Here is a 27119-nt window from a genome sequence, read left to right as displayed (position 1 = left end):
AAAAATCTCTTGATATTTTCTTTAAATCATCTCTTCTGCAGAGATACAAGGTATTTCATCCTGGATTTATTTATTTTTGCTGTATTTCTTCAAAAAGCTACTATAGTCTGAAACCAAGATTTTAGAATCACTTCTGGCTATAACTTGAACAATGATGTTCCACACAGACTAGATTGTAAGGAATATGTTTGATGACACAGTTAACTCCCTGATGATTCAGGCTTCTCTACAGTCAATTATTACTACACTCCGGTTTCAAATTGATCATTGTTGTGTAACTTCAGGAGTTACGTAAATTCCTTTTGCTATGTTGCCTGCAAATGGCCTTACAAGTCAAATAAATAATTTTCTGAGAAGAGTTAACTTAGTAGCAAGCAAATATCCAGTGTTTTGAGGCTGCTTAAAATATTAGATTAACTTAACACTTACCTAAGCTTCTTCTAAAAATACCTTAGAGCCATTCATTCCTTAGAAGTGATTGAATACTGAGGTCTGTACCCTGCAAAGTAGTCATAAGTGAGTAAAAAGTAAAATTCTTCTCTACCTATATCCATGTTACATAAAAAAATGCTCAAAAAAGAAAAGGCCATTAAGAAGATTGATTTGCTTGTAAGATGTCACTTTCATAATCTGAGTTTTTACGTTTTTAATATGTTCAATTTGTACCAATCAGAAACAGAATCATCCAAATATCCACAAATTAAGTATCAGATGTATTTGACCAACACCTAATTTTTTATTAAACATTTAGCAAATGCTCAAATACAAAGAGAATAAGAAAAGGGTCAAGGCAAGGCAACAAATTTTAACTATCTGGCTAAAATCAATGGTCCAATCTCACCCTCTGCTGAAACTATGCAAGCTCTGAAAGAGTTCAAGATGATTGTGTACATTGCGTGTGACATTCTGCAACCAAACCACAACAAACTGCCACTTTCATGTTTCCTCTCTGCAGGTTTGGTTAGTTTTCACATGAATAGATATAGCTTTTGAAATCCAGTTCTAACTATCACAAAGTCTTTCCTTCCTTCCTCCAGAACTGATTTTAATATCATCCAAAAGAACTGTTAAAAGGCAGAAAAGGCGGGGAGGTGAGGGGGTGGGGAAGAAGAGAAGGAAGACTGATATCAAAGGGTTTTTTATATTGAAGTTTTTAAATTTCAAATGCTTATACTGTTTTACTTACTCTTTTTTGTGTATTTAAAGAGTTCAATTATTTTAATGGAAAGAAGCAGCAAGGAAGTTTACATGCATCTGTCTAAAATAAACTGCTTAGCACTAACAAAAAAGTGAGAGTTCATTAAGGCCTTGATTCCATCAAATATGATCTATACAGATATCTAAGTAGTCTCAGTTTTACCTATCCAGCCAAAACTTGCATGCCCAAAGACTACTTAATTTAATCCAACAGGTGGAACTCCAGGTTATAAATAGAAAAATGAAGGTACATTGAGATTAAGTGATTTGCCCAAGACACAGATTAACAGGATTAGGATTCACGAGTTGCCAGTTTGAATTTCTTTGCTTGTCCCGCATCCACTCCAGCAGACTAAGTACAACAAGGAGAGTGGAGAAGGGAGGAAAATGCTTACACCTTCCACTTGGCATCAACAAAAAAATGCCAAAACGCTATTCAGTATTGGCTATTTGTCTACAGATTCACTTGACACACACCTAAAGCATGCCTATTATCAGAAATAATATTTTGAGTACACAAGAACTAACCTACTTTATTTTCAATCAGCATAAGACCTTATCTCCAGAATCTGTGTGTGCATGTGAGGGTGTGTAGAGGGATTTTACAGACATGTTGTTCTAACAGAGAAAACCAAAAGAAATAATGAACAAAGTTTTCAGTAGCTGCATTACTTCTTAAAAAGCCTGCTTCCCTTAGTAACCATGTTTAATTGCTGCATCTACTAAAGCTGGCAGTGTTTACTTTCTGAGAAACAGATAAATAACATTTCACTAGATTTTTTTCCTTTAATATTAGTTCTGCAAGATGTCTTAGCTAGGATTCAAAGGAAATACTTCAGCAGATTACAAATTTGATTTCAGTGACGCTATTGATTTGTTTCTTAACTCCTCTAGTCTAGTAAGATTTAATATAGTATTCACTTTCCTTTGCTTTGCTTAGGGGATACTTTAGATACAAAAGTTGTGGAAGATTTATAAGGGAAGAAAAGCACCATGGAATCAAAAACTTTCCTAAAAGGTTTATTCATGAGCATTACAGAATAGTGAGTGCCAAACTAAAATGAAATAACACAGCATCATTAGAAAGACACATTTTGCTAAGGGGTTTACATATTAATCTGGAAAACAGCACGTGTTTGAAATGCAGAGTGGAAGGGTAATTTTTATGCTGCCTAACTTCAGGCACCTTACTTAGGTCCTCAATAAAAAGGCTGCTCTACCTAAACTCCTAATATAATCAATAGAGAGAAAGATGACCAGATAGTCATTCATGGCCAGGATCCCACCTGAACTGTTCAAAACTGCCCTATGGATCAGGCACTCTCTGTTGACTATCAAGGCAGCCTATGAAAACTAGATTTCTAGTTTAGGCATCAAACTTGTGTATTCATAGGACAAGACATGACGGACACAAGCTGCAACAAGGGACTAGCTCCAGCAGGTATTGTTTAGCTTTGGCTTTAGCTACACCAGTGCAGATACTCGGCTTTCCTGTGCAGCAGTCTCTTTAGAGCAAATGCCAAAGTCCCAGTTTGCTGGGTTTGAGATCCAAAGCTCGGCTCTTAAGCCTGTATTTCCAGGTAAATAGCAAGGCGTAACATAGCCAGATCAAGCTCTAGGCTTCTGTGTTTCACTGCTTAAATAAAAGAACTCAGAAGATGGCCCTTCACAAAACAGATGTGTTTAGGAAATCTTTCACTAGACATTATGTGCAACTCACCTAGAAGACTGGACCTAAGGGGAAAGAACAGTATGCTATTTTATAAGGTGGTCCCTTGAAGAACAACATGCTTGAACAAGACTCTACTAGTTAGTACTTTGAAACTATGGAAAAACAACAAAAGACTGCAACCTCTATTTAAAAGGGAAATATTCTGAATTTACAATGAGGGAAGATGAATAAAGAAGATACTCCAGCATATAAAGTAGTTTCTATTTTAAGCTCCTTCAAAAGGGAAGAATCTCTTGCCAATTTTACTTTAGAAGCTAGCAACTTCTATACACAGAGACTGGCTTTCTAAGTTATATAGTTACCAGCTAAATACCAGAATGCTTATGAGCCAAGGTACTTTCACAAAAGGTATACATTACTAATGCACACACGTGAAATTACCTTCCCCTCCTGAAGAGGGAAGGATTGTTGTGAAAGTGATACTGAGCATGTGGTTCTACAATAGAGATGATGAACTGGATGACATATGATGTTAACTAATCTGACTTCCATCTTGCTCTAAAGACTTTGTCTAGAAAAGTAAGTAGCGAAGGGGGTTATAATGTCAAACTTGAAAACAACTAAAAATACATCCTACATCATCCCATGTAGGTCATGCACAGTGATCTACTATTCTGAGTACGGCAATGATTACTCTCAAAACTTTTAAAAAGAAAAAAAGATGACAGATTCTTACAAATAATTTATCTAAATGATATTGCTTTATATAACATATGTGTGTTTTCCTACTTGTCTCATGGTAAAAGAAGCCTGTATCTGTAAGAAAAATATAATTTAGCATATAAAATTGAATTCATAATATCAAAAGGCCAGACATCTTGATTTTACTTCTGACTACGTGAACTTCAGCTATTCACTTCATTTCCCTGTCTCACTTTCTGGAACTGTAAAGTGAAAATAGTGTTGTCAAGATTTTGGGGAAGTTTCATTCCTTAACATCTGTAAAATACCTGGAGATCCTCAGACAGCGGGTACAGAGAAGTGTCATCATTAATCATCATTCTGAAATTAAGACATTACATTTGAGGTTTTGTCCATCACAGAAGAAAGCCATGAAACACTTCTCAGCACCTTAGAAACAATTACACTCAGTCAGTTATTTCAAGGGTTTGATAAAAGAAGTTTCCAATCAGAGTGGATAGAAAAACTAAATTCTTACCGGAAGAAGGTACAATATTAACTGTTTGGTATCCTAATCATGTTGACCAGTATCTGCTTTGCATTGTAACTTTGCACAGCACAGCAATCCCTCTGCCACTGCTAGCAGAAATGAAGAAATATCTATTAGCAGCATGGAGAGTGGGGATGAGAAAGAAGTAGTAAAGAAAAAACTTTGTTTCTGACATAAGATAGAGATGCAGAGACAGCTTCACACCAAAAGCACTGACAGCTTGACTTCCTTTCAGATAATGTATAAGTTATTCTGGGAATTACATAAGGGAAATTTGACTGGAAGGTAGATGAGAACTTTGAATATGCAATAACTTAACTCCATCAGAAAGAATAGGGAGAAAAGCAGTAACAGATAACCAGATACTAGGGCTAGAAGGAAACAAATATTTGAGAAACAGACGATCAAAACAAATCAGATCAGAAGGAAGATAGTATAATGATACAAAATAATAAAAAAATGGGCAGGTAAAGAGCTGACTAGAGGAGGGGGTGAATATAGTTCAGAATGAAAGTTTGTCCTACAGTGCAAAAGAACAAAAGGGGAAGGGTTGAAATTCCGTTCAGGACAATATTGCCTTTCCTGACATCTCTCCTCCTTCTATGAAAATGAACACTAGTAACACTTTGGAATCTGACATACTTGCACTTTCCAACAGAAAAAAAAATCCATTTCTTTAGAAATGTTCAGTTTCCTTTAGGTTTACCGTATACTCCCTGTACTCTCCAGCCCCTCTTGATGCTATTGCTTCTTTTCTTAAGCAACACCAGGTCACTCTATTACAAATAAAACACAAGTTCCACTGGAATCTATACCAGTTTATTGAATTAGCTAATGTAAATTTTGACTGCTTCTTGGACTAGACCTTAATGCAGGAAAAGCTCAGAGAAGACAAGATTTGACAAGTATCTCTGTGAGCACCAGAACTAGCGAAGCTATTGTCCTACAGATTTGTGAGGTTTGGCTAACTGACATTGAAGTCTGAAGATGTGAACTTCTGTGGAAGCTTTTCCTGTGCCTGAAGCATTTCTAAGGTCTTTGTCCTTATACCTGAAAAAACATTTCATGAAGTTTTCAGGAATTTATCTACCTGGCAAAAAGCAGGACCACAGCCCTGGATTTCAGGAGAGCAGACTTCAATGTCTTCAGAGGTCTGCTTGGAAGAATCCCATGGGATATGGCTCTAGAGAGAAAAAGGAGTTGAGAGGAGCTTGTTGATATTCAAGTATCTCATCCTCCAAGCTCAAGAAAAGTCCATTGTGCCAACGGAGGTGATGAGATTCATGCTTAGTAAGAGCATGGAATGCAAATCACTCTCAGATGAGCTTATGAAGAAAGGTATCAGACTGTACGTTATCAGAATCATGTCCCTGTGACAAATTCAAAATGGATCAAGCTTAATTTATAAATATTACTGACTACATTTCATAACTCATTTGCAGATTACAGGTGTTCCATAGTAATACCTTATCCCCATTTCACAAAGTAGTAGTAGCATATCAAAGCACTAATCATGCATGCAGATCACCTCTACTGATAGTCATCTAGGATTCTTGAAAGGTGCATAACAGAGCATAAACCAACAATCCTTTTAATCATTTACAACACCTTTATTCATGATCATACTGATCTAAACCAGACTTACAGATGTGTATTAAGGTAAGGCAAGTTTAAAGTGATATAAGAACTTCTACACCTAAGCACAGCTGTACTGTTTAGCTAAACTAATTCAACATCACACCTTTAGTCAAACATGAACATACTGAATGGCACCAAGGCCTCAAAATGAAATGCAGAGTAGGGACTTCCTGAGAGATTGAGTTTGCAGGCACCAATTATCTTGCCTAACAATAAAACATTTGCTGGAAGAGTTCAGTAACATAGTTACAGCAACAGAAATTGAGCTCATGTCAGTCCTTTTAACACCATAGAGAAAAAAAATCAGTTTCTCAAAAGAAATAAATGGCACTCCCAATCTTATATTACCAGAATAACTGAATTTAAAGTTTTTGTGAGTATAACTAATAGATTGAGTGGAAGAACAGGGGGTGAGAGATCGTAGTTGTCCAAATTCACAATCCACAAACAGGCAAAAAAATTCTAGTATAGGTCAGGCCTGCTTGACCCAATAGGAGACACAACTCTAGAGTCAGGAGCACACTATATAAATCAATCGAGTTAACTTAGGAAAGCTAGGAAGTGAATCTGCAGTGATGGAAACTATGAATAAGATGACCACCAGAGAGAAGAGCTATAAGAAGCAGCTGGGATGATAAAGACAACTGGTTCAGAGATTTTCTGTGCAGCTGGACAACAGTACTTTAAAAAGATAGAAATTTAAAAAGGTAGATATCTCTTCACTTATCATGACATCTCCTAGCACCGAGGCTATTTTGAAGAATTAATTGCATTTGTGTAAAGGAGGGTCCTTACTCTTCTGTTCACACTGAACCGGAACACGTACTCTCTCTTCATAGTGCTCTTCCTCAGATTGCACCTACACTGCTCGCAGTAGCTCAGCACAGAGATGCCAGAGTTTATTCCGCAGCAATGAGCTACATGGACACACCGTAACAACACTCCCCATGTGTCAGCTGACCTGCTGCGATAGATCAACTAGTCTCAGGCTGCTGTCAAAGAAATATAACTCTGCAACTTTCAAGTCCCAAGCTAGTATCTTGAGATAGTGCTGAATTGTACCATATGGAAATACCAGCCCTGAGCTTAGATTGTCTATATAAACATTGCGTTACACAGCACAGACATAACACTTGAAGCCAACAGCATAGGGAGAAGTATGTTTTATGGTTCACTGAGAAGGGACGAAGACAATTCTTTCCTCAGTTTAGGCACTTTCAGATCTCAGGGCAGGTTAAGAGCCACCAGTGGGTTGAAAGCAGACATGGGCTTCACAGAGGTTCTTATTTTCTTACAACCTCTTTGCAGAAAGTCACAGCATAAGGAATCAAGAGAAAACAAGACTTTCATCTCCTTTCTCTACCTCCCTCTCTTCCTTTCAGCATCTCTGCTCTTGAAGAGTAGACCAGAAACATCATAAAACATACTAGTTAATGAAGCTAATGCTTCATAGACCTTCTACTGGATGATCGTCTATGCATATGTAGTGTACAGATCATGTCTCAAGACTCGTCACAAGTGAGAGAAGAGACAGAGCAACGTCATTTAATAGAAGAAACATGGAGCATTTAGAATCCCAGCCCAGATCACATAACTTAGAACTAATTTTATTCCAGGGAACTTCCCTGCAATTTGGAATACTAACTCTTCAGGCCTATACTGGAACCTAAAAAGGTCTTAATTGAAAAATTCCATTTCAGTTGGTTTGAATAAGAATGCTGTCATAGGGATGGGAAACTTGCCAAAGACTGCAAAGCAAATGGTAATAATAATTACCAGTTGAATTTTGGATAATTGGTTAGCAGAATGCAACAACGATCACTGTACATAAGCTCATTTAAATGTTTCACTCAACTGGGACAAAAAGTAAAGAACATATTAATTTAATTTTCCAATGACACAACCAGTGAAGAACTGTCAAAAGACACAAAATAGCCAGAAAATGTTAGAAAACAAACAGAAAAGCTTATTGGTTTTCCAAAAAAGTACATTTAGAGAGGTATACATCTAGAATATGAAGCTGAAAAAACATTTAGAAATTAAGATGAGCTGGTGCGTGTGCAGATATAGTTGAAAAGGAAATGCAATACTTGGGGGGGGGGACGACCCAAATCAGATTAGATAAGGAAGACTTCCAGTGTACTACGTTTAATTTCACAAACTGCATTGACAGAATGGCATGAACTGAATTCAGGGAGAGGCTAGCTGAAGACTCCATCACTGACCCATGTGCTACTACTTCTACAAATGATTTCTGCAATGCATTATAGATCTATGTAATGCAGATGTTTTAACTTACAATGCTTGTAGATATACCTCACCATCTCTAAAATGTAATCCTCCACTTATTTCTCCTCAGCTTCAGAAATCCTTTGTCCTGATATTCCAGAGTCATCAGTGGTTCCAGGCAGAGCTACACTGATAAATCATAAATAGCAACAGCTATAATTGTGGGGCAAAGGAACTGTGAAGTCAATAAAGGCTGGAGATCAATCATTTCAGCCAAGGCTGTTTCACTGCAGAATGAGCTTCCAGGGAACACTGTATTAAAATCCACAGCTTAATTATCTTTAGGGCATAGTATAAGACCTTACTGATTCATAAATACTTCCCTACAATAACATGGTAGAAAGATCTGATTCGGTTTTAATAACAAAAGGGAAAGGGCAGAAGATTCTGACATTTGCTGCGATCATCGCTATATTGTTCTATCCTTCTCACTAAACAGAGATTGGCTAAGCTACAAACAGAGATAGTGCAACAGCTTACAAGTGAGGGAGTAAAAGAAGAGAGAGGAATTTAATATAAAGAGTTTCACGTGGAAGCATTAGAATGACACTAGCAAAGGAAGGGGTTTTAGAACCTCAAGAAAGTAATCTTGCCAGCAAAATGCATTAAAATAGCATCTTTCATAAAAGAGCTGGGAGAACAGTGGTCCTTCTAGCTCTTCTCAATCTCCAGGTTACATGACTCATACAGATAGGGCATTTCTTTAATTTTTGTAAGGAATCTGGCCTTCCTGGCAAACTCAAGAAGAACTAGTCAGAGAGACGTACCACTCTTCTCATTCTGTGACAGAGATTGCGTGCTTGGTTGTGGTAAGCCTTCCTTCCACAAGCTCCAAAGGTAGTTTGGTTTCCAATTTCCTAATTCAAGTGTGCAGAAGCCGTTACACTGCATGATGAATGTGAAAGAAACAAGATAAGTTTATAAAAAGATTTTATTTCAATATGAGCAGTAACAGCACTTTTTGTCTGAAGGGGAGGTAAGAGTCTGCAAATAGGATCCTCAACCAATATAGTCCAACATACTTTCTGCAGCAGTTTTATGCTTCAGTGGTGCGTGCATCTAAATAAAGCAACAATTGCCCCTGAGTGGAAGGAAAAGATCCTGTATCTGGTGTTGAACAATTCCAGGGCTAAATCTAAGGTATCAAAGAGCAGCTATTTTTGCTGGAAGCAATTTTAAATTGAGGGGAGGGGAAAAAAAAAAAAAAAAAAAAAAAAAGGAAAGAAAAAAGAGAAAAGCTGTTGAAAAGCACCAAAGAAAGCCGGGGCTCTAGAAAAAAGTGCCAATGGTCCTGACTGAGCTTTCTGTTCACTTCTCAATACATCAGGCCTGGAACAAGTTTCTCAGAGCAAAATTTCTCTAATTGGCTGGAAAGCATTTAAGGAAAAATCTTTTTAATTAAAAACAGAGAACCAACAAGACATGAAAGCCATGGGGGTTGGGAGAGGCATATGTTGACCTTATGAAGCTTCACAGCAGAACTCTGCAGGGGCTGTTTAAACTGAGAAAGCACAGTTTTAATTAAAGAGTCCTGAGGAACAGACAATTCAAAAGAGCAGGTCAGCTAGATTCCAAGAGGTCAATTTAAGCATAAGCAGAGGGAAAACAAGACTTCTGGTCATTTTGCCTTCCTCTGGGAGAAATCTGTTGCTAACTGAGCATTATGCTCTGTGCTTCTCAAAACAGAAGCTAGCTGTCCTCTAACCACCTCTATGGGTGTTGCGTATCATTGGCAAGTGTTTAAGGTAGGGAAGAAATTTTGTGAAGTCTACCCGTTTCTTGACACTGGATCACATTCTAAAATAAACCAATTTTTTTCTTTCCCCCAATGCATGGAATCCCAGATATGTTTATGCATACTTGAAAATAGAACTCTGCATCTTGCTAAGCTTCTAAAAACAGTGGGAAATCCTGTAAAAAAACCAGGCATATCTCCAAACAGAAATCCTCTTAAAAAAAAAAAACAAAACCAAAACCAAAAAACCCAACAACTTCTTCTTTCATTTTTGAAGTGTCTTATGTTACTATCACATTTAGTGAAGCTAGTAATTTTTCCTTGCTATTTGGAGACAAAAGGAAAAATAAATCTTGTCTCCAAACAAAAGGAGTCACGAAGGGCAATGTAACTAGAACCCATCAAGTAGCAGGGCTAACACAGAAAAATGTAACAGAAAAGCTGCTGCATTTCTCCATAAGAACTACTTTCCAGTAATTCAAAAGGTAAGGAATTAAGTAGAACAGTAATATCTACAGTAATTTCCCAAGAGAAACAGTAATGTTAGTGCACTTCAATTAGTGTATACATGGTTCTGCACATACACGGATTATTACATTTAAGTATTGCTTCCGTTCAGATAGATTTCTCTCTTATTGGCCCTTTGAGAACTTGTGGCTAGATGCATCTGCTTGGGTGAACAAGGCGCATATTCCAAGTCAAGGCATGGTTATTTCAAGACTGACAGACAAAGCAGTAAATTTCCCTGCATCAAGGAGGAGCAACTAGCAGCCAGATTAAGCAATCAGTTCACTCATTTGTGAGATATTACATATTTTTCTAAAATCCCAATTAAACACTCAGAAGTGGAAAGGTGGGGTGGGTTTTTTTTGTTTGTTTGGGTTCTTTTGAGTTTGTATAAGCTTGGAAATTGCATCGTCTTAACATCTTTAATTTTATTCTTCCTTGCTTCCTCCAGTCAGGGTGCAAGCTTTGATGCAAGTTCTCATTTATTATGTTGACCTATGTCTTCACAGAGCTGGCTTTTATGCAGTTTTTCAGGGATACCCTTCACAGATGGACAAAACCAAGAAAAAGCCACCACTCACTCCTAAAAGAGAAATTCAAATCTGGAATGAAGCTTAAAGGAAATGAGAGGGGAAAACAGCAGTAAACACTTTTATGGCAAAGGAATAAATAAAAACAAGAACATCCTAGGAGACATGCAAGTTAGCGAATGTAATACTTTTGACAAAGGAAGACAAAAGATGCCTTCATAGTTCTTCATAGACATAAATCAATGACAATACTGAAGCATGGAGCAATCCCTGCCCAGAAACAAACACAGGAGAGAAAACTGGGACAGAGAAGAATCTTGCTGTAGAAGGCAATCGGCATATTTTCACCCTTTTCTGCACACAGAAATTCCATTGAAATAAAATGGACATTTGATGAATTACTCTCCATACGCCTCACATAGGGCACCAAATGCAGAAAGATATTAGCTCATGTCTCAAAAGCAACATACTAACGTTAATCCGAGCTATACTGCATCTAATTTCAGAACCAACAGGTTGTTTGTCCTATGCTCTGTTGCACAGTATAGGATAACCACAAACAGAATTTCTTACCAGGACTCTACAACTTACCTACTTTCTTGTGGTGGGTTGACCCTGACTGGATGCCGGGTGCCCACCAAAGCCACTCTATAACTCCTCTCCTCAGCTGGACAGGGGATAGAAAATATAACAAAAAGCCCATGGGTCGAGATAAGGACAGGGAGAGATCATTCACCAATTACCATCATGGGCAAAACAGACTCAACTTGGGAAATCAGTTTAATTTATTACCAATCAAATCAGGGTAAGGTAATGAGAAATAAAACCCAAATCTTAAAACACCTTCCCCCCACCCCTCCCTTCTTCCCAGGCTTAACTTCACTCCCGATTTCTCTACCTCGTCCCCCCAGCAGCACAGAGGAACGGGGAATGGGGATTGCGGTCAGTTCATCACACATTGTTTCTGCTGCTCCTTCCTCCTCAGGGGGAGGACTCCTCACACTCTTCCCCTGCTCCAGCGTGGGGTCCCTCCCATGGGAGACAGCCCTCCATGAACTTCTCCAACGTGGGTCCTTCCCAAGGGCTGCAGTTCTTCATGAACTGCTCCAGCATGTGTCTCTTCCATGGGGTGCAGTCCTTCAGGAACAGACTGCTCCAGTGTGGGTCCCCCGCGGGGTCACAAGTCCTGCCAGCAAACCTGCTCCAGCGTGGGCTCCTCTCTCCATGGGTCCACAGGTCCTGCCAGGGGCCTGCTTCAGCGTGGGCTTCCCACGGGGTCACAGCCTCCTTTGGGCATCCACCTGCTCCGGCATGGGGTCCTCCACAGGCTGCAGGTGGATATCTGCTCCAGTGTTAACCTCCATGGGCTGCAGGGGGACAGCCTGCCTCACCATGGTCTTCACCACGGGCTGCAGGGGAATCTCTGCTCCAGAACCTGGAGCACCTCCTCCCCCTCCTTCTTCACTGACCTTGGTGTCTGCAGAGTTGTTCCTCTCACATATTCTCACTGTTCTCTCTGGCTGCAATTGCTGTTGCGCAGAAACTTTTTCCCCTTCTTACATATGTTATCCCAGAGGTGCTGCCACTGTCACTAATGGGCTCAGCCTTAGCCAACAGTGGGTCCGTCTTGGAGCTGGCTGGCATGGGCTCTATCAGGCACAGGGGAAGCTTCTAGCAGCTTCTCACAGAAGCCACCCCTGTAACACACACACCCCCACACACCGCCGCTACCAAAACCTTGCCACACAAAGCCAAGACATTCCCGCACATATTACGATGTTTAAATTGTCAAAATTGTATCATCATAAAATGAAATGCTATAGCAACAAACTATCTGTAGATAAAGTCACGATTCCATGCAAGCTTGTATAACTGCTTTTAATTTGATATGTACATACGGTCTTGTGTTCTAGTGCAGTGATCATAAAGAAACAACTTAAAACTAACTGCTGGAATAATCCCATTAGAAGATGTACCACCAGCCACGTTTCTAAAGAAAGCTCTAAGCTGAAAGTCTTACTTGCGTTGGGCATCATTTAGTTGGACTGTTTCTATCGTTAAGAGACTCATTCTGTAGTTTAGATCACCAATGACCTCACTTCTAGTTGCTGCTATTTGTGGTATAACATGATTCCTTCCCGCATCTAAAAGCAATGTATTTCAAGGAAAGAAATCCAGGTCTAGTGTATGCCTGAGTGTGGTAATGACCGTATTTCACCCACCACATTGCACAGGTTCAGCTTCTTCTTAGTCAATGAGTTTAGTTCTTGAGAGACCATGAATGTTCTGAGATCCCCTATGCAGGGGAATATATACATAGCAGAAAAAAATCCCATCGCAAATAAAACTGGAATGAATAAAATCAAGGTTCTAGTCTGTAACTACTGCTAGAGAATCAGAGAAATTGGACTGAGTGGATGAAAATATTGACAGCAAGCTCTCTAAAGTGATGCCTTTCTGTCTCTAGTTAATGTAAAAAGAAAATGTATATAAATGTATAAATATACAGGTAAACATGCCATATTCGCTCAGACTAAAAAGTGCAGCCACTGGACTTCAAAGTCAGAAAAATGTTGAACTCTTTTAAAGCCACAATCAGAGCACAGTAACATCCACATGAGCTTTTGTTCCTATGCTCCCCCTTCCCCTTCAAAGTACCTTGGCGATTACATTTTCTTCCAGAACCTTTTTCATATTCACATAAAACCGCTAAAAGTAAAAGAGAAGGGAAATATTATGTAGCTAAAACTTTTTGGTTCTTTCCAACAAATCCAGGTGCCTATCATCTGGCTGAATCAGATGATTGATTGATAGATAGATAGATCGATCGATCGATAGATAGATGAAGCTTGATGAAAACTTGCATTGAAAGTACAGCAGTGGGTACTTTCCATCAGATAGCTTCTCAATTTGTCAACAAGGTTCACCACTGACAGCTACAGTTCTGGTGGATGACTTCTTCACTATCATCTCTAACTCTCCTACAGAAATACATTCTAGGAGTCTATACTTTATCTTTCCTGACTATAACCTGACCTCAAATCAGATATGTCCTCACTGCATACTGGTTAGATTAATACCATACGATTTACCTGAAATCTTAAAAATATTATCCCTGAACTAATATAAATGATTTAGAATGTAACAAAGTACCTGTCACTGGGAAGAAGGTGTTACAGACAGCATAATCAGTCACTTCAGTAGCTAATTACAGATTTTGTCATGTTTAACCATGATTGTCTAATTTCCAAGGATCTAAAATAGCATATGTCAAAAAAGTCAAGTCGTTATTCATAATCTTGCAAACTCTGTTCATCATGAGCAAAATTGTTGCAAAGCTTAGCCAGAAGGTGAGGTTTTATCTATATTTAAAAGAATGGTTCTAGTCTTCCCTGCAACAAAAAGTGAGGCTTATAGTAAAAAAACCCACCAAAATTCATATTTGTACAGCAACATTCAGTGTATTTGCCTAAAATACTAAATTAAAAACTAAAACAAAACATAATTTTAGTTGCATGTAGTTACATGAGTTTATTTTGAACTCTGGCCAGTTCTGTAATACCTAATATACCAAGTGCGGTATAAGAATAGCTAGACAAGATAGTACAATGCTGAATAGTTATTTTGGCATTGGAGCTTTTTCCTTGGGGGTAGGGTTGGGGAAGAGGTCACACAGTTGTCAGTGGTCCCCCTTCCACAGCCATCAGGATTCTGCAACACCATCTAGGAGATGTGCCAGGACTAGCTCAGGCACAGCTCGGGTGGCAGCGTTCACCACCCTACAGCCCAACACTACTACATACTCTACCTCCGGCAGGGCTCCTAGTAAAAGCACTTGGCACCCCAACTGCCTAATGATCTCAACACCTACTTCCCTCATGCTCCATACCCTGTATTGTAAACATCTCCGGGCCCACTACCCTGCTCCCATCCACCAACCCTCAGCACATTTCTTTGGGTTGTTTTTTTTATTTATTTTATTTATTTATTATTGTTTATTTTATTTATTTATTTATTATTTTATTTCATTTTTTTTATCCATCCCCATGCACAGGCCCACAAATGTCCTCCCTCTGATCTACTGTTGCTTGACATGCTGTTCTGTAATGGAAGTAGCACTGGCAACAAGGTGCTCCTACACTACTTTATGCTACGAGCATTTTTTAACTGTTCCACAGGAAACTGTGATGGTGTCTCTCTATTAACAATGTTAGAACACTAGAACACAGTGTGAAGTGTCAGTATTTGTACTGCATTAATAGCCTAGCTAATTATTTTAATGTCAAGGTAACAGGACAGCAGCAGATGCTGGAATACTTGCCTCCGTTTTTCCCCACTGTTCGGAAACACCTCCAGAAGGTCCGAAGAAAAGACGCCCTGTTATGAGGGGTAGCTTGAACAAAGCTGAACTCACGGAACAAGATGTGTGTTCCTTGACGCACGCTATTAAAACTGTGGAGATAAAGTCAAAACAAGAGAACGTTAGAAAGCTGAACCGATGTGAATGTTCTGGGGCCAGCTGGAACAGTAGCAAGAAAACCACTGGCAGTTACATTTTGTGAAACCAAATCTCCAAAGCTTACACCCATCTGTTCTCTAGAGAGGAGACTATTTGCAAAAACCACACATTGGAACTTAATTATAGGAATTAGAGGTTTGTGAAAGTAAAACTCATTCTAAAGAATCCCAGCAAGGGGTGTCCAAGAGCCACTTATTTGAAACCAATCCATTGGAAAGTGGGTGGCCAAGAGTAACTGTTGTTTATCTGACCAGAAGATGCCCTTTCTTTCAGTACCATTTGAACTTCACTGCTATTCTCATCACAGTTTTCTGTGAAGCCACAAAACAAACAAAAAAAATCTTCTTTAGCAGAAGCCTCAAGATTTCATTTCTAGGTTACTGAAACTTGACTGTATTGGATGTATGAAATCTACTTCAGTTGTCATGAAAAGCAGATTGACACTTCACTAAATGATACTTTGCACTAGGGCATTTTGAAAAGAGTAGCTGGTCATTATGATGGATAGTCAATTCGATATTCACATTCTTGTATTTCAGTACAAATTTCTCATATTTGAGTTGTAAGCACGTTAGGCTAACTTATAATAAATATTTGTCTTAAAAAGGTTTCTCTGAAGTGTAAGAAGCTCTCCTTTGGGCATGGTAAAGCTCAACATGCAAGAACAATAGAAATGCAAATACAAACATTATATACCAAAAGGTATAATGACAGGATTGCCTCAAAGATAGATTTTGTGCATTTCACTCTGCATCGTGCAAGTGGGACAAAGCTTTCAAACACTCCAGAGAGATCATTAAAAACATTCACTTGGGACAGCAGCTTAACTCTCCCACGTAGGAGAGAATTAATGAAAAGATACAAGTTTACTTTCATCACAGCAGAACCTCTCCGTAGGTAGCATCTCCGCAACAGACAAAATCCACTAGTCCGTGTGAACCCTTTCAGTTTGCAATTTTAAATAATCTCTTTAAATATAAATAGTTTAAATCACTTTATCCTTCATAGTATAGGAAAGGGTCTTGCATTTGAAAGAGAATTATACCAGACAGAGTTGAGCAAAATTAAAGTGTCATGTAACAATTGGGGGGGGTGGTGTGGGGGGGGGGGGTGTGGAGAGAAGCCAATTCAATTTTTCAGAAAAGAATCACAATTTCTGTTTTTTTATGTCCTGGTTCTCAAAGACATACAGTAAATAGATTTTTTTTTTTTTGTCATGTGTTGAAAGCAAGGTGCAGAACACTGTTTCTCGCCCTCCTACCCAGAAGGAAATGCAACTCAAATAAAATAAGTACAATCACATTAAGATTAAGAAACACTCACAACTCTTGAATCCTGGAATTAGGAATACTCTTTCTGTAAATATCATGGACAAATATATTATGTTGTATTTATGAAGCCTTGTTCATGCACCAATGCTGTACAAACCAGAGGAAGGCTCAGCCATTGTCCCAAGACATTAAAGTAAATAAGTCATGTGCTTGATCGAAATATGCCAAAAGTACAGGAAAGGGCTCCCCGTGACTATCGTTGCAAGTAAGCAGTATTCATTACAAAGTGCTGTAGCTCACTGCCTTAGAGTGAATGAGTTCAGAGTAAGGTAAAGTAACTTGCATGAAGTCCCACAAGATGTCTGTGACAAAGCTGGAAATGGGATTTCAGATCTTCTCATCCCAAATCACAGCCTGTAAGACTTTTTTTATTTCCTATTTGCATTGTTTTGCTGATGATTTGACAGGCTGATGGAGAAAAGAGGGATATGAATGAAAAAGAAGAAACTTGGTGTAATAGGAGAAGACAGCTTTCAGAAAGATGACACACATAAGGGAGACGTTTAGGAAGAGAAAGAAGATGAAGGCACAACAATACAACTAAATGCACCAAATTATGTTGCTCAGAACAAGTATAGTACATCCAACATCTGGAAGCAGATCCTGGCACAACTGTAATGGAAAGGTCCAGACATGAAGCTAACATGCTATTAATTCACAGCAGACAGCCCTACTATATTACTTCTTAGTTCTAATAAGTGAAAACTCAAATTACTTGCATTTTCAGCATGGGATGGCTCTAACCCTAGCAGGCAGAAGGGTATGATATCATTTGTTGTTGCTTACTCAGTTAAAAGAGTGGGTGGATATGTTGGAACACCAGCACACCTGGATGTGCTGACAGCCAAGTGCCGCCAGCTAGTTGAGTAAAAGAGGTACAATATTTCTTTCATTCCTCATTTCTTGCAATAAGATTTTCTTTAACTACACAATGGAAGAATTTTTCCCCAAAAGCTCAAGTTTGTGAGCATGGGAGTCAGAATTTTATCCCAGTTAAGATGCTGCATTTCAGAGACCCTACTTTATAAATACCGTTTTTTAAGTTGTAAAAGCTCAGCTCAAAGGAGCCAGCCTGTGATGGAGCTATCCAGCAAGCAGCCCAATGACAAATCAACAGATCTATTCTCAGGCAGGGTCAAGATCACTACAAGAGACAAGAACACTATACATTTTGAAGAAACTATATATTTTGAAATTCCTTTAGCATGGCTAGGTGGGCAGTACAAAAATAACTTGGCCACCTTTTCCTTAACAATTGCCCAGAGGTGAAGTTACTGTCAATGTGGCAAGTAGTAACAGCTTGCAGGTAAACACTTCTGGAAGAAAAAGAAACAGTGATGACCCAAAGCCGTTGCAGGTATTCCAACAGCACATAAAGAGTATCACCAACACCTTAACTACAATTTTTATATACATGTGAACAGATGTCTTTTCCAGTTTCTTTTGAACACAAAAATAAAACAAGCTGCAGACTCAGAGGAATGGCTTAAGTAAGCAAGATATCAACAGCAAAGCAACAAACTTAGCTCAAACATACTCAGCAAGTTTAACAGCTGCTGAGATTCTTCCCTTAGGATTGCGCAGTCTTCCCTCTATCTGCCTTCCTCTCACTGAACAACTCATACCCTTAGCAAAAGTTAGGTGGTCAGAGCTTATCAGCACATTTGCAGGAGAAAGACTTATGAACAAACTAGGGTATCTCAACAAGGTATTCGTTTGTCCTCAATCATTTAGAAATAGGTTTCTGAACCAGACACAGAAGCAGGGAAAATAATTTTTCACTTCTCTGGTTAACTTCTCCTTTCCCCCTTTTAGGAATTTAGTGCAGCCATCTGTAAGAGATTCCTTCAAGAAGAAAGCTTTCAACAACTATGCAAGTCTCCAAGCCTCCTATTGCAGACATAATGGTTGCCCCAGCCCTCTACATTACCAGTAAATAGAGTAGGCAAATTAGAACATTAACAAAAGTTACTAATGATGTGATTTTTAATTGTCATGCTGAAACCGAGACTAGAAATTGAACTGAATGTTCATTAGTTAGCACCAGTTCACTGCAAACATATTTCACACAAGAATCGTTACGCAACTGGGTACTCCATTAACAAAATGGCTTTTCCCCTTCACCTGTGAGAATATTCTGGAGAAAGATGAGAGAAAAATAAAGCAAGGTTCTCGCTCGATGGGAAGATCTAAAGACACTTTTACAATTGGGACTTCAAGATGCTTACTACTTCACTCCTTTGCTTTATATGCCCCAGAGCAGCCAAACCACAGAACAGAGTCTCTTCCAACGCCACTGCTGAGAAAGCTGCATCTTGCAGCACACCCAGTCTATGCTTGTGGGATGGCACGTGCACGTGAGAGGAAGAAAAAAAGTTTTGGGAGGACACTGATAAAACAGCCCCAGGTCTCAGAAATGGCTACGCTGGGAACTCTAGCACTCAGGTGCTGCTTCTCTGAACAGAGCTGCTTTCAGTAAGGCTTTGTCTTTTGTGTAATTACATTTTGGCAACTTGCCAGAGTTCAGAAACTTTCAAGCACTCTTTTCAAACCTTTGGACTTCTAAATAGATTGTAAAAGTCCCAGGATGCTATGGTAACATCCCAATTGAAACCCACTACAGTAGTTAGCCTCTCCCTGCTGAACTCCGGCAAAGCCAAATATGCACAATGCAGAGAGAGCCCCAAGTCCCCGAGAAGGACAGAAGAGCTTGCCAGGACCCTGCTGTCCCCCTAGCAGGTGCCACCTTTGGTTACCATGCAAAGAGCTGAATGAGTTCACAGGACTCCTCCTCTACTAAATAGAAAACAAGGAACACGGACTGTTATTCCTTAGCTTACAGCATTACTGCTTGCCTTTTCCATCAAGAGCACGATGAAGGAATGTGTTGGTTTTGGCTGGGATAGAGTTAATTTTCTTCATAGCAGCTAGCATGGTGCTATGTTTTGGATTCGTGCTGAAAACACTGTTGATAATACAGGGATGTTTTTGTTATTGCTGAGCAGTGCTCACACAGAGTCAAGGCCTTTTCTGCTTCTCACACCACCCCACCAGTGAGTGGGCTGGGGGTGCACAAGAAGTTGGGAGGGGACACAGCTGGGACAGCTGACCCCAACTGACCAAGGGGATATCCCACACCATATGACGTCATGCTCAGCATATAAAGCTGGGGGAAGAAGGAGGAAGGGGGGGGACATTCAAAGTTATGCCATTTATCTTCCCAAGTAACCATTATGCATGATGGAGCCCTGCTTTCCTGGAGATGGCTGAACACCTGCCTGCCGATGGGATGTAGTTAATGAACTCCTTGTTTTGCTTTGCTTGCGTGCACAGCTTTTGCTTTACCTATTAAACTGTTTTTATCTCATCCCATGAGTTTTCTCACTTTTACTCTTCTGATTCCTTCCTCCATCCCGCTGGGGGGACATGAGTGAGCAGCTGTGTGGTGCTTAGTTGCTGGCTGTGGTTAAACCACGACAAGGAAGAAAAACTCACTTTGAAGGCTTATGCTGCTTCTCCAGCATGAACAATTTCACACACACACACACATACACTGCTTTTCTTCCCAGTTACACAGGTGTCTAAGTCACTAAAACAGAACTGAGTTTCTTAAGCAAAAATAAGGTAGTTTCAAATGCAAAGTTGCCATCAGAGGCTAAGTCCAGACTGACTGAAACATCTGTAGAGATGCAGAGGACCTGATGTCAACATTATGGGTACCTCAGGGTTTGTTTTTTCTTGAAACACACCCTGGACTAGCTCTAGTCTGGTCCCATGGGCTGAATGCTCATTTGCAGTTGGAACACATCTTCCAGTTTAGTTTCATATGAAAGGAACTCAGGTCATAAGCTCCAAGACTGCTTCATGGTGTGAACCAAAGCACAGTAAGTAGGGATAATCAGGAGTATTAGGATTAGAGACTGTGGTACAATGGGTAACAAAGAACTAGCTCTAGCAATAGAAAATACTGAAATTCAAAAGGCTTTAAAGCCCAGGCAATTTCTGTTGTTAAATAACTCATCCACACACAAAGCATCCCCAAGCGACCAATCACACTTACCCCAAGGCTAGGCTCTGAAACAGCAAAGTGAGGTTTACCTTGCCTGCAACGAGCCCCAAGAGGGAACACTTAAAACTGTAGGCACCATTGGGAGAAAAAAAAAAAAAAAAAAAAATCTCAGTTTCACTGCTGTGATGAATAAATTACTGATGCATGAGTGTAGTTTAATTTAAGATCATTTTATTCTTCACCTATTGGTTTAAGTGTACTACACTACTTGCAATATTCAGACCAATCATTGGACTGTTTCTTTACCTGTCCCTCTTGGAAGGTAGCATAGGAGTATTAGCATTCCTCAATTCAAAGGTATTATATCAAGTGCTGTTTAAAATTCCACAGATATTAACATTTGGGACAATGAAGTCAGCCTCAAGGAAATCACCATCCTTCTCTAATGAAATTAGCAGTGCTTTTTAGGCACTTCCTCTGAAATGTGTTAGCAGCGTTAAGCCGAAACAGATGCTGGATGTTATTCCCGATGACTGGCTTTAAGGAAAAATCCTTTTTTAACAACCAGGCAGATAGGAAATCATTAACACTCTTAATATTTTGGCAAGACTGGGTGATGTAACACTGCAAACCCAGAGACTGGATTTTTTTGGGATCCTTTCTGTCTCACCCACTCAAGCTTATTTCAGCTGAAGGGTGTGGAAAGAAGGAAAGGAGTGACACAAGTTTTAATGATTTGTTTTCAGGCTTCTTGGTATAGGCTCAGGAATCTCTGTATTCATGACAGAGTTAATACAGGTGACACAGAGATTATCCCATGTACTGTTCGAAGGGAAATGAACCACAGCACCTGTGACACAGCTCAGAGTAAGCAGCGAACAAGCTTTCTTATGTTGCTTTGTAGCAAATCAAACCCTCTGAGACCAGTCTACAGATTCTGCAGAAGGAAAGGATTAAAGGAGTTGCTGCGCTTGCTCTTTATTACCCGGAATCCCTTTATCTTTTTTAGAGTCCCCCTCCCTTGATTTTTCCTATGCTAGGTCAGTAATTTAACACCTTGAAGCTTTCAAATCAAAAGCTAAAATGACCTTACTGTGTTGAATTATTAGTCCAGGATTTTAAAAAAAAAAAAAAAAAGGAAAAAAAAAGCAAACGGAGGGCGGGAATCTCTAAAAACAGAGGCCTTTTGATCAGAGCAGCATCCTGCAGTTTGCTGTAACTCAAGCTGGCCATTCTTATATAGTAGGAATTAAGGACTCCCCCTGCCAGGCAGGGCCCTATTAAAACACAATAGCTGTTTGAAAAGGGTAAGCAAGCTGATATGGATATAATAGGCCACATATTGGGGCCCCTTTCTACTCTGAAATAAAGCTGCTTCTTAGAGTTATGAGCTGGGAAACCTAGTATTCAGGAATATGGGAAAGAGCATACAATGGAAGATGGTAAATAGCCCTGCAGAAGCCCTCCAAGGTGCTTAAGGGAAAAGTAAAGAAGCCTTCAGAGATAAGCATCAATCACCCAGGACTAAGTCTTTCAGTCTGATCAGGTGCTATTTCAGACCACATGGTGTTTCAGTGAGTCTGGAAAGGTCTTGCTCGTATAAACAGAGATTTAGTTTTTACAGTAGAAAACACAGCGAGTTACACACCACAGAGACAGCTGCGTGAATACCATTATAATTAGTTTTATGGAGATCATTGCAAGCTGCTACCCAGCTTCCCTCAAAAACCCTTGCCATTTTCCCCCAAACCTAAAAAAAAAAAACCCAAAAAAAACCCAAAACAAAACAAAAAAACAAACAGAATCATAACTACACCAAGAAAGCTGCTAACTCTCCAGCTAATGTATTTAGTATTTGTTCAAACTGGTCCAACTAGACATTTTGGGGCAAGCAGAAAATTCCTTATTGAACTGCTCTATAACCTATATGCTAAGGGTATGGGACATTCAAGTCCTCACTAAGTTTTATTATCATACAGCCATGATCTCCATTCTTTGCTTCCTTTATTAACCAACAGATGTATTTTTGCCCTCCCTGCCATGCTGTGAAATTCATTCACTAGCTGCAAGATGCTACAGAAACCATGCAGTGAACCTGTAGCAAGTGTGAGAAGATGGCACAAAGAAGAGAAACACTATTAAAAATACAAGCAATACAAGGTAATGTTCTGATTTCCTCTAGTCTAACAACTCTGGAAGCAGCTATGGAATTGACATCAGCTGGAGATGCATTTTGGTACCAAAATGTCAATGTCCACTGAAGGAGGAGTACGAATTTGAAAATTATTGAATAGCTGCACCCATCTTGTACTGCTGAGATCAAAGCGTAATGCCAAGTGAAGGCAAACTGGCTTCTCAGAAAGTTGAGGCCAAAGTATAAGCACAAGTAAGGGCCTGCTTGCTTCATTCTGCATGGAGTCTCCTGTATCTCTTATTGCAAGACAGTTCCATGTTTTATCAATTAGAATTTTCATTATTTTAAAGGTAGCAGCACAATCACGTTATGACTGCGATGATCCAGGAACTACTGGAATATAACTTAATGACTGTTCTAAAGAGATTGAATACTGGTGCCATGCCTGCAGCTCGCATATTTGCTCTTTTCAGTCTTGGTTAGACTGGAGAATTTCAGAAGAAAAAAAAATTACAACTAATACTCTCTCACCTATTCAGTTGCCTTGGCAAGAACTATAGCACATCAAAGACCGAGCAGCTTCCAGTATTTCCATCATGGCAACAAATGAACCTTGCCAAAATTCCTTAATATAGACGAAGCTTCATCATTTGACATTAATGCTAACTCTGCATTTAGAGATTGCTTACCTAAACCACTTTGTGCTCACTACAACTGCTTGGCTACAGTGTTGACCAGCTACAGTTTGTCTAATTTATTGGAAGACAGGCAATAGGATTAATTTTGCGGGACATGAGGTTACTGCAAGTCTAACGCTAATGTGTTCTGGAATCTGTATGGTTTCAACACTACACAGCATAGAAAGTCTCAGGTTCTCTGAAGACATCCAGATTTCTAGAAACTAGACTTTTTTTTTTTTTTTTTTTTAAGAAAAGGAAGATAAACCGAATTTTAAAAATGCATTTTTCAGCTAAGCTACTAGACTTTCAGTGGTTTGCTATTCATGGGGATGCAGAGACTGTTAAGGGATTTTAACTTGTAAAGGATAAGGAATCCTATTACGGGATCTTATCACATCCCATTTCTGCAGGCATTTGCTGATTGTTACAGCTTGGCATATCCAATTCAGGAGAAATTTTACATTTGTTGGCCTTGTCCACGTTGGAACACACGTATTCTTAGCAAGGCAATTAGAAATGTTCCTCAAGATTTTCCGTGACACCACAACATTTTACAGCCTAAGAATGAATACAAAACTCCTTCCAACACCACAAAACAAAACAAAAAACCCAACCTCAATTCTGATTCATCTTTTCTTAAAGATCTTTCTGAGAAAAATAAAGTGTTCCTCAAACTTTCACTACTTTATTCCAATTTAATACAAAGTCTTCTAAGTTTAGATAGATGGAAGCCAAGAACTCCTCTGAAATTGATCTCCTATATGCATATAGTAGTCTAGACTCACACCCAAATGCTTAATTAAAACCAGAACTAAACCATATGAGTTAGTAATACAGAGAAAGATATAGTTATTGATGAAGCTATCACGTATTTCAACAGCAGTTCTCTTACAGCTTGAGACATCAAAAACTTTGTTGGAGAAAACAGTATGTTCCAAAAAAAATTCTTAACAGAAAAGGATAAAACTATGCCTTGTAACTCTTAAAAATAAAAAAACCCAACCATATAATAAAGGAAAAAATACCAATGGGTATCAAGCTTCCCATGTTGTTATGTTTTTCCAAAGCTGCTAATCTCTAGTGCATTTCTACTGAATTCCAGGTGCCAATTTCACATTACTAAAACAGTTTTCTTCAAAACATTTACAGAAGCTGCAGGAAACCCAATCCTTACACATGTGACCAAGCATAAAAGGAGATTGCTTTATAAACACATTGCAGATTGTATGCAAAAGACTGTAAATAGTCCCACTACATCTGTTGTGGATATGTCACTATTTATCTTTCTCATTTTTTCCTATATAATCCAACACAGTGACTCAGCAAGCAGAGCTGAGCTGTTTTCCAGAATGACTGCAAAAGATGCTTGTCAAACAGTGATCTCAGCACTGAATATCTATTTTGCATCATGGTCAGCTCTACTACAGACCTTTCCTCAGTGGAAGACAGACAATATAAGATTGCCACAGTTCACCAATTCTGACTTGAGGGCCTTTTCACTTCTGCAAGAACACAAACTAAAACAGAGCACAGATTTGTGATCAGCAATGCAAGAACAGGGATAAGGAAGTAACTACCCAATACCACAGATATTAAAAACAAGTAGACTGATGGAGAAAATAAAATTAAACAAGAGACCCTGTGGCATCCCAAAAAAGGATGTGATGAGCACTATGACGTACCCAATTGATGAAATGAGTTATGGCAAAATAACCACAAAAGAGCACACATACAGGAGGCTCCTTAAAGATTTTCTTAGGAACAGCAATGACTTGCATATCTATTTTATTGTACTGCCAAATGCAGACAGTGGGACGGACTGGGGCATAGGAAAACTGTATCACAAATGCACATAACCAAGAAAAATTACTTCTCTATTAATGTCTAATCAAGATCAGAGAGATCAATTTTCAGCAAACCCTAGGATTTTGTCCTTTTCCCTCTCTCCCTAAATTATCCAGACTTGTTTCAAGAATAAATTTACACATTTGAAGCGTGTCACAAAAGTCTGATTTTAACTCCCAGCTGGGATCATGTATACAGCTCCAAATTTGTATCAGTAACATTAACAACTATGATGAAAAACAAAAAAAAATTGGAGCCATAAACAGAATTATGCTAGAGTTATGAACTAAAATTAGACAGAGGACAGCACATTCAACTCTAGCCCAGAGAAAGAGCACAAACATAGTTAACTCAGATACATATAGTTCTACCACTTCTACCATTTGCCAGGTTTCTGGACTGTGGCTTTTGGAGAATTTCAGACATCTGTTTTTCAGTTTTATTACCTATCAACACTGCCTATATGCAATTTGCTTTAGCCATCATTAAAGGAAGCTCAACTTCATGGCAAATGGGTTGCATTTCAACATTCGAGGCTCTAAGAAGGAATACAAATATACCTAACTACATAAGGTCTCCATAAGGTAGTCAGTCCATTTCTGCTGCAACTACTCTGACAAAGACCACAAATAAATATGTAATTTCCATGATGTAAAGGAATAGGAAAGCAGTGGGCAAAGACTGCACTGCTACACCACTGAATACATACTAGAAGCATCATAATCTGACCACACTGCATATAAACGTTACGATTGCCTCTCTTCAAATAGCAAAAGCACAGTGCAGCTCAAGTCAGTGTATAAGTAAAGGGTTATCTACAGACAACTACCCTGTGCTGACAAGGTGCTGATATCAAGTGCTAACATTCATATGCTATGGCAATTTCTCTAGATTCTTCTGTCACCAAAACAGTATTATAAGTTTCCTGAGTGGCGTATATTATCGCACGGAGCATCAATGGTAAACGTTGTCTTGCATGTTCAATTCTACATTGCTCCTTTAGCTACAAGCCTTCCAAGTTTGTCCTGCTTACCAAAAAGCTTCTTTACCTTTTTTCCCCACCCTGTGTTTCTTTGTGACGGTTTGCATTCATCTGAGTATTCACTCACCTGTAAGATTCTTAAGTATGTGGGAAGAAAACACTACATTTTCTAATATATTGGCAACATGTACAAACTACAGCGGGAATCAGTGTGTTATTCCCATTAATATATGCATTTTTTCCAGTTGTTTACTCAACAGCAGTCATCCTAATCAGCATATTTGTCAGGCTAGGACTTGTTACAATGTTTGTTACAAAGAAACAACTCTGGGAAAATCAGGAATTCATAGATCCTGCCTGTCAGATGAAGATACCACTGCTGTTTCTGCTGTCAAGCAATTCTATAATAAAAACATCATGCTTCAGACAGCAGATCTACAGGTTCTGGACAAAATTCACATAATTTTAATCACAAATAAACTGAGTTATCCACACCCACCAAATCTTCCATAGATCTCATATAAAACGCATACCCCATGCAGAATAGACAGGGGGGTATTGAAATCCCATTTCTAATATGGGTTGGAGAAACTTGGAGTACGAGGAAGAGATTCTGCCACTCTGACAACTCTTCTCTATAGAGGTAAGACTGGAAGGCAACAAATGGACTTTAACAGGGAGAGTATTGCTAATGGACACAAAGCCTAAGTGGAAAAATATTCAACTTTTATAGGTTCCCCAGAAAGATTCATCAACACATTTAGTCCTGCAAATCCATCTACTCTGCGGAGAGAGAGACTTTGAAAATGTCTCTCTCATA

General features: G+C 39.0%; 1 protein-coding gene across 1 annotated transcript in view; it reads right to left on the bottom strand.

The window, feature by feature from the left end:
- CSTPP1 (centriolar satellite-associated tubulin polyglutamylase complex regulator 1) overlaps positions 1-27119 on the bottom strand; it is an 85778-nt gene that overhangs the window by 41873 nt on the left and 16786 nt on the right. The window contains exon 3 of the mRNA XM_082317352.1: positions 15121-15251. Within this exon, the coding sequence (XP_082173478.1) occupies positions 15121-15251 (131 nt within the window). The remainder of the gene's footprint in view (positions 1-15120; positions 15252-27119) is intronic.

Source organism: Platalea leucorodia (genome assembly GCF_965183815.1).
Source record: "Platalea leucorodia genome assembly, chromosome: 7".
Taxonomy (NCBI): domain Eukaryota; kingdom Metazoa; phylum Chordata; class Aves; order Pelecaniformes; family Threskiornithidae; genus Platalea; species Platalea leucorodia.
Note: the sequence above shows the minus strand (reverse complement) of the source record. Positions and strands in the feature narration are given on the sequence as shown.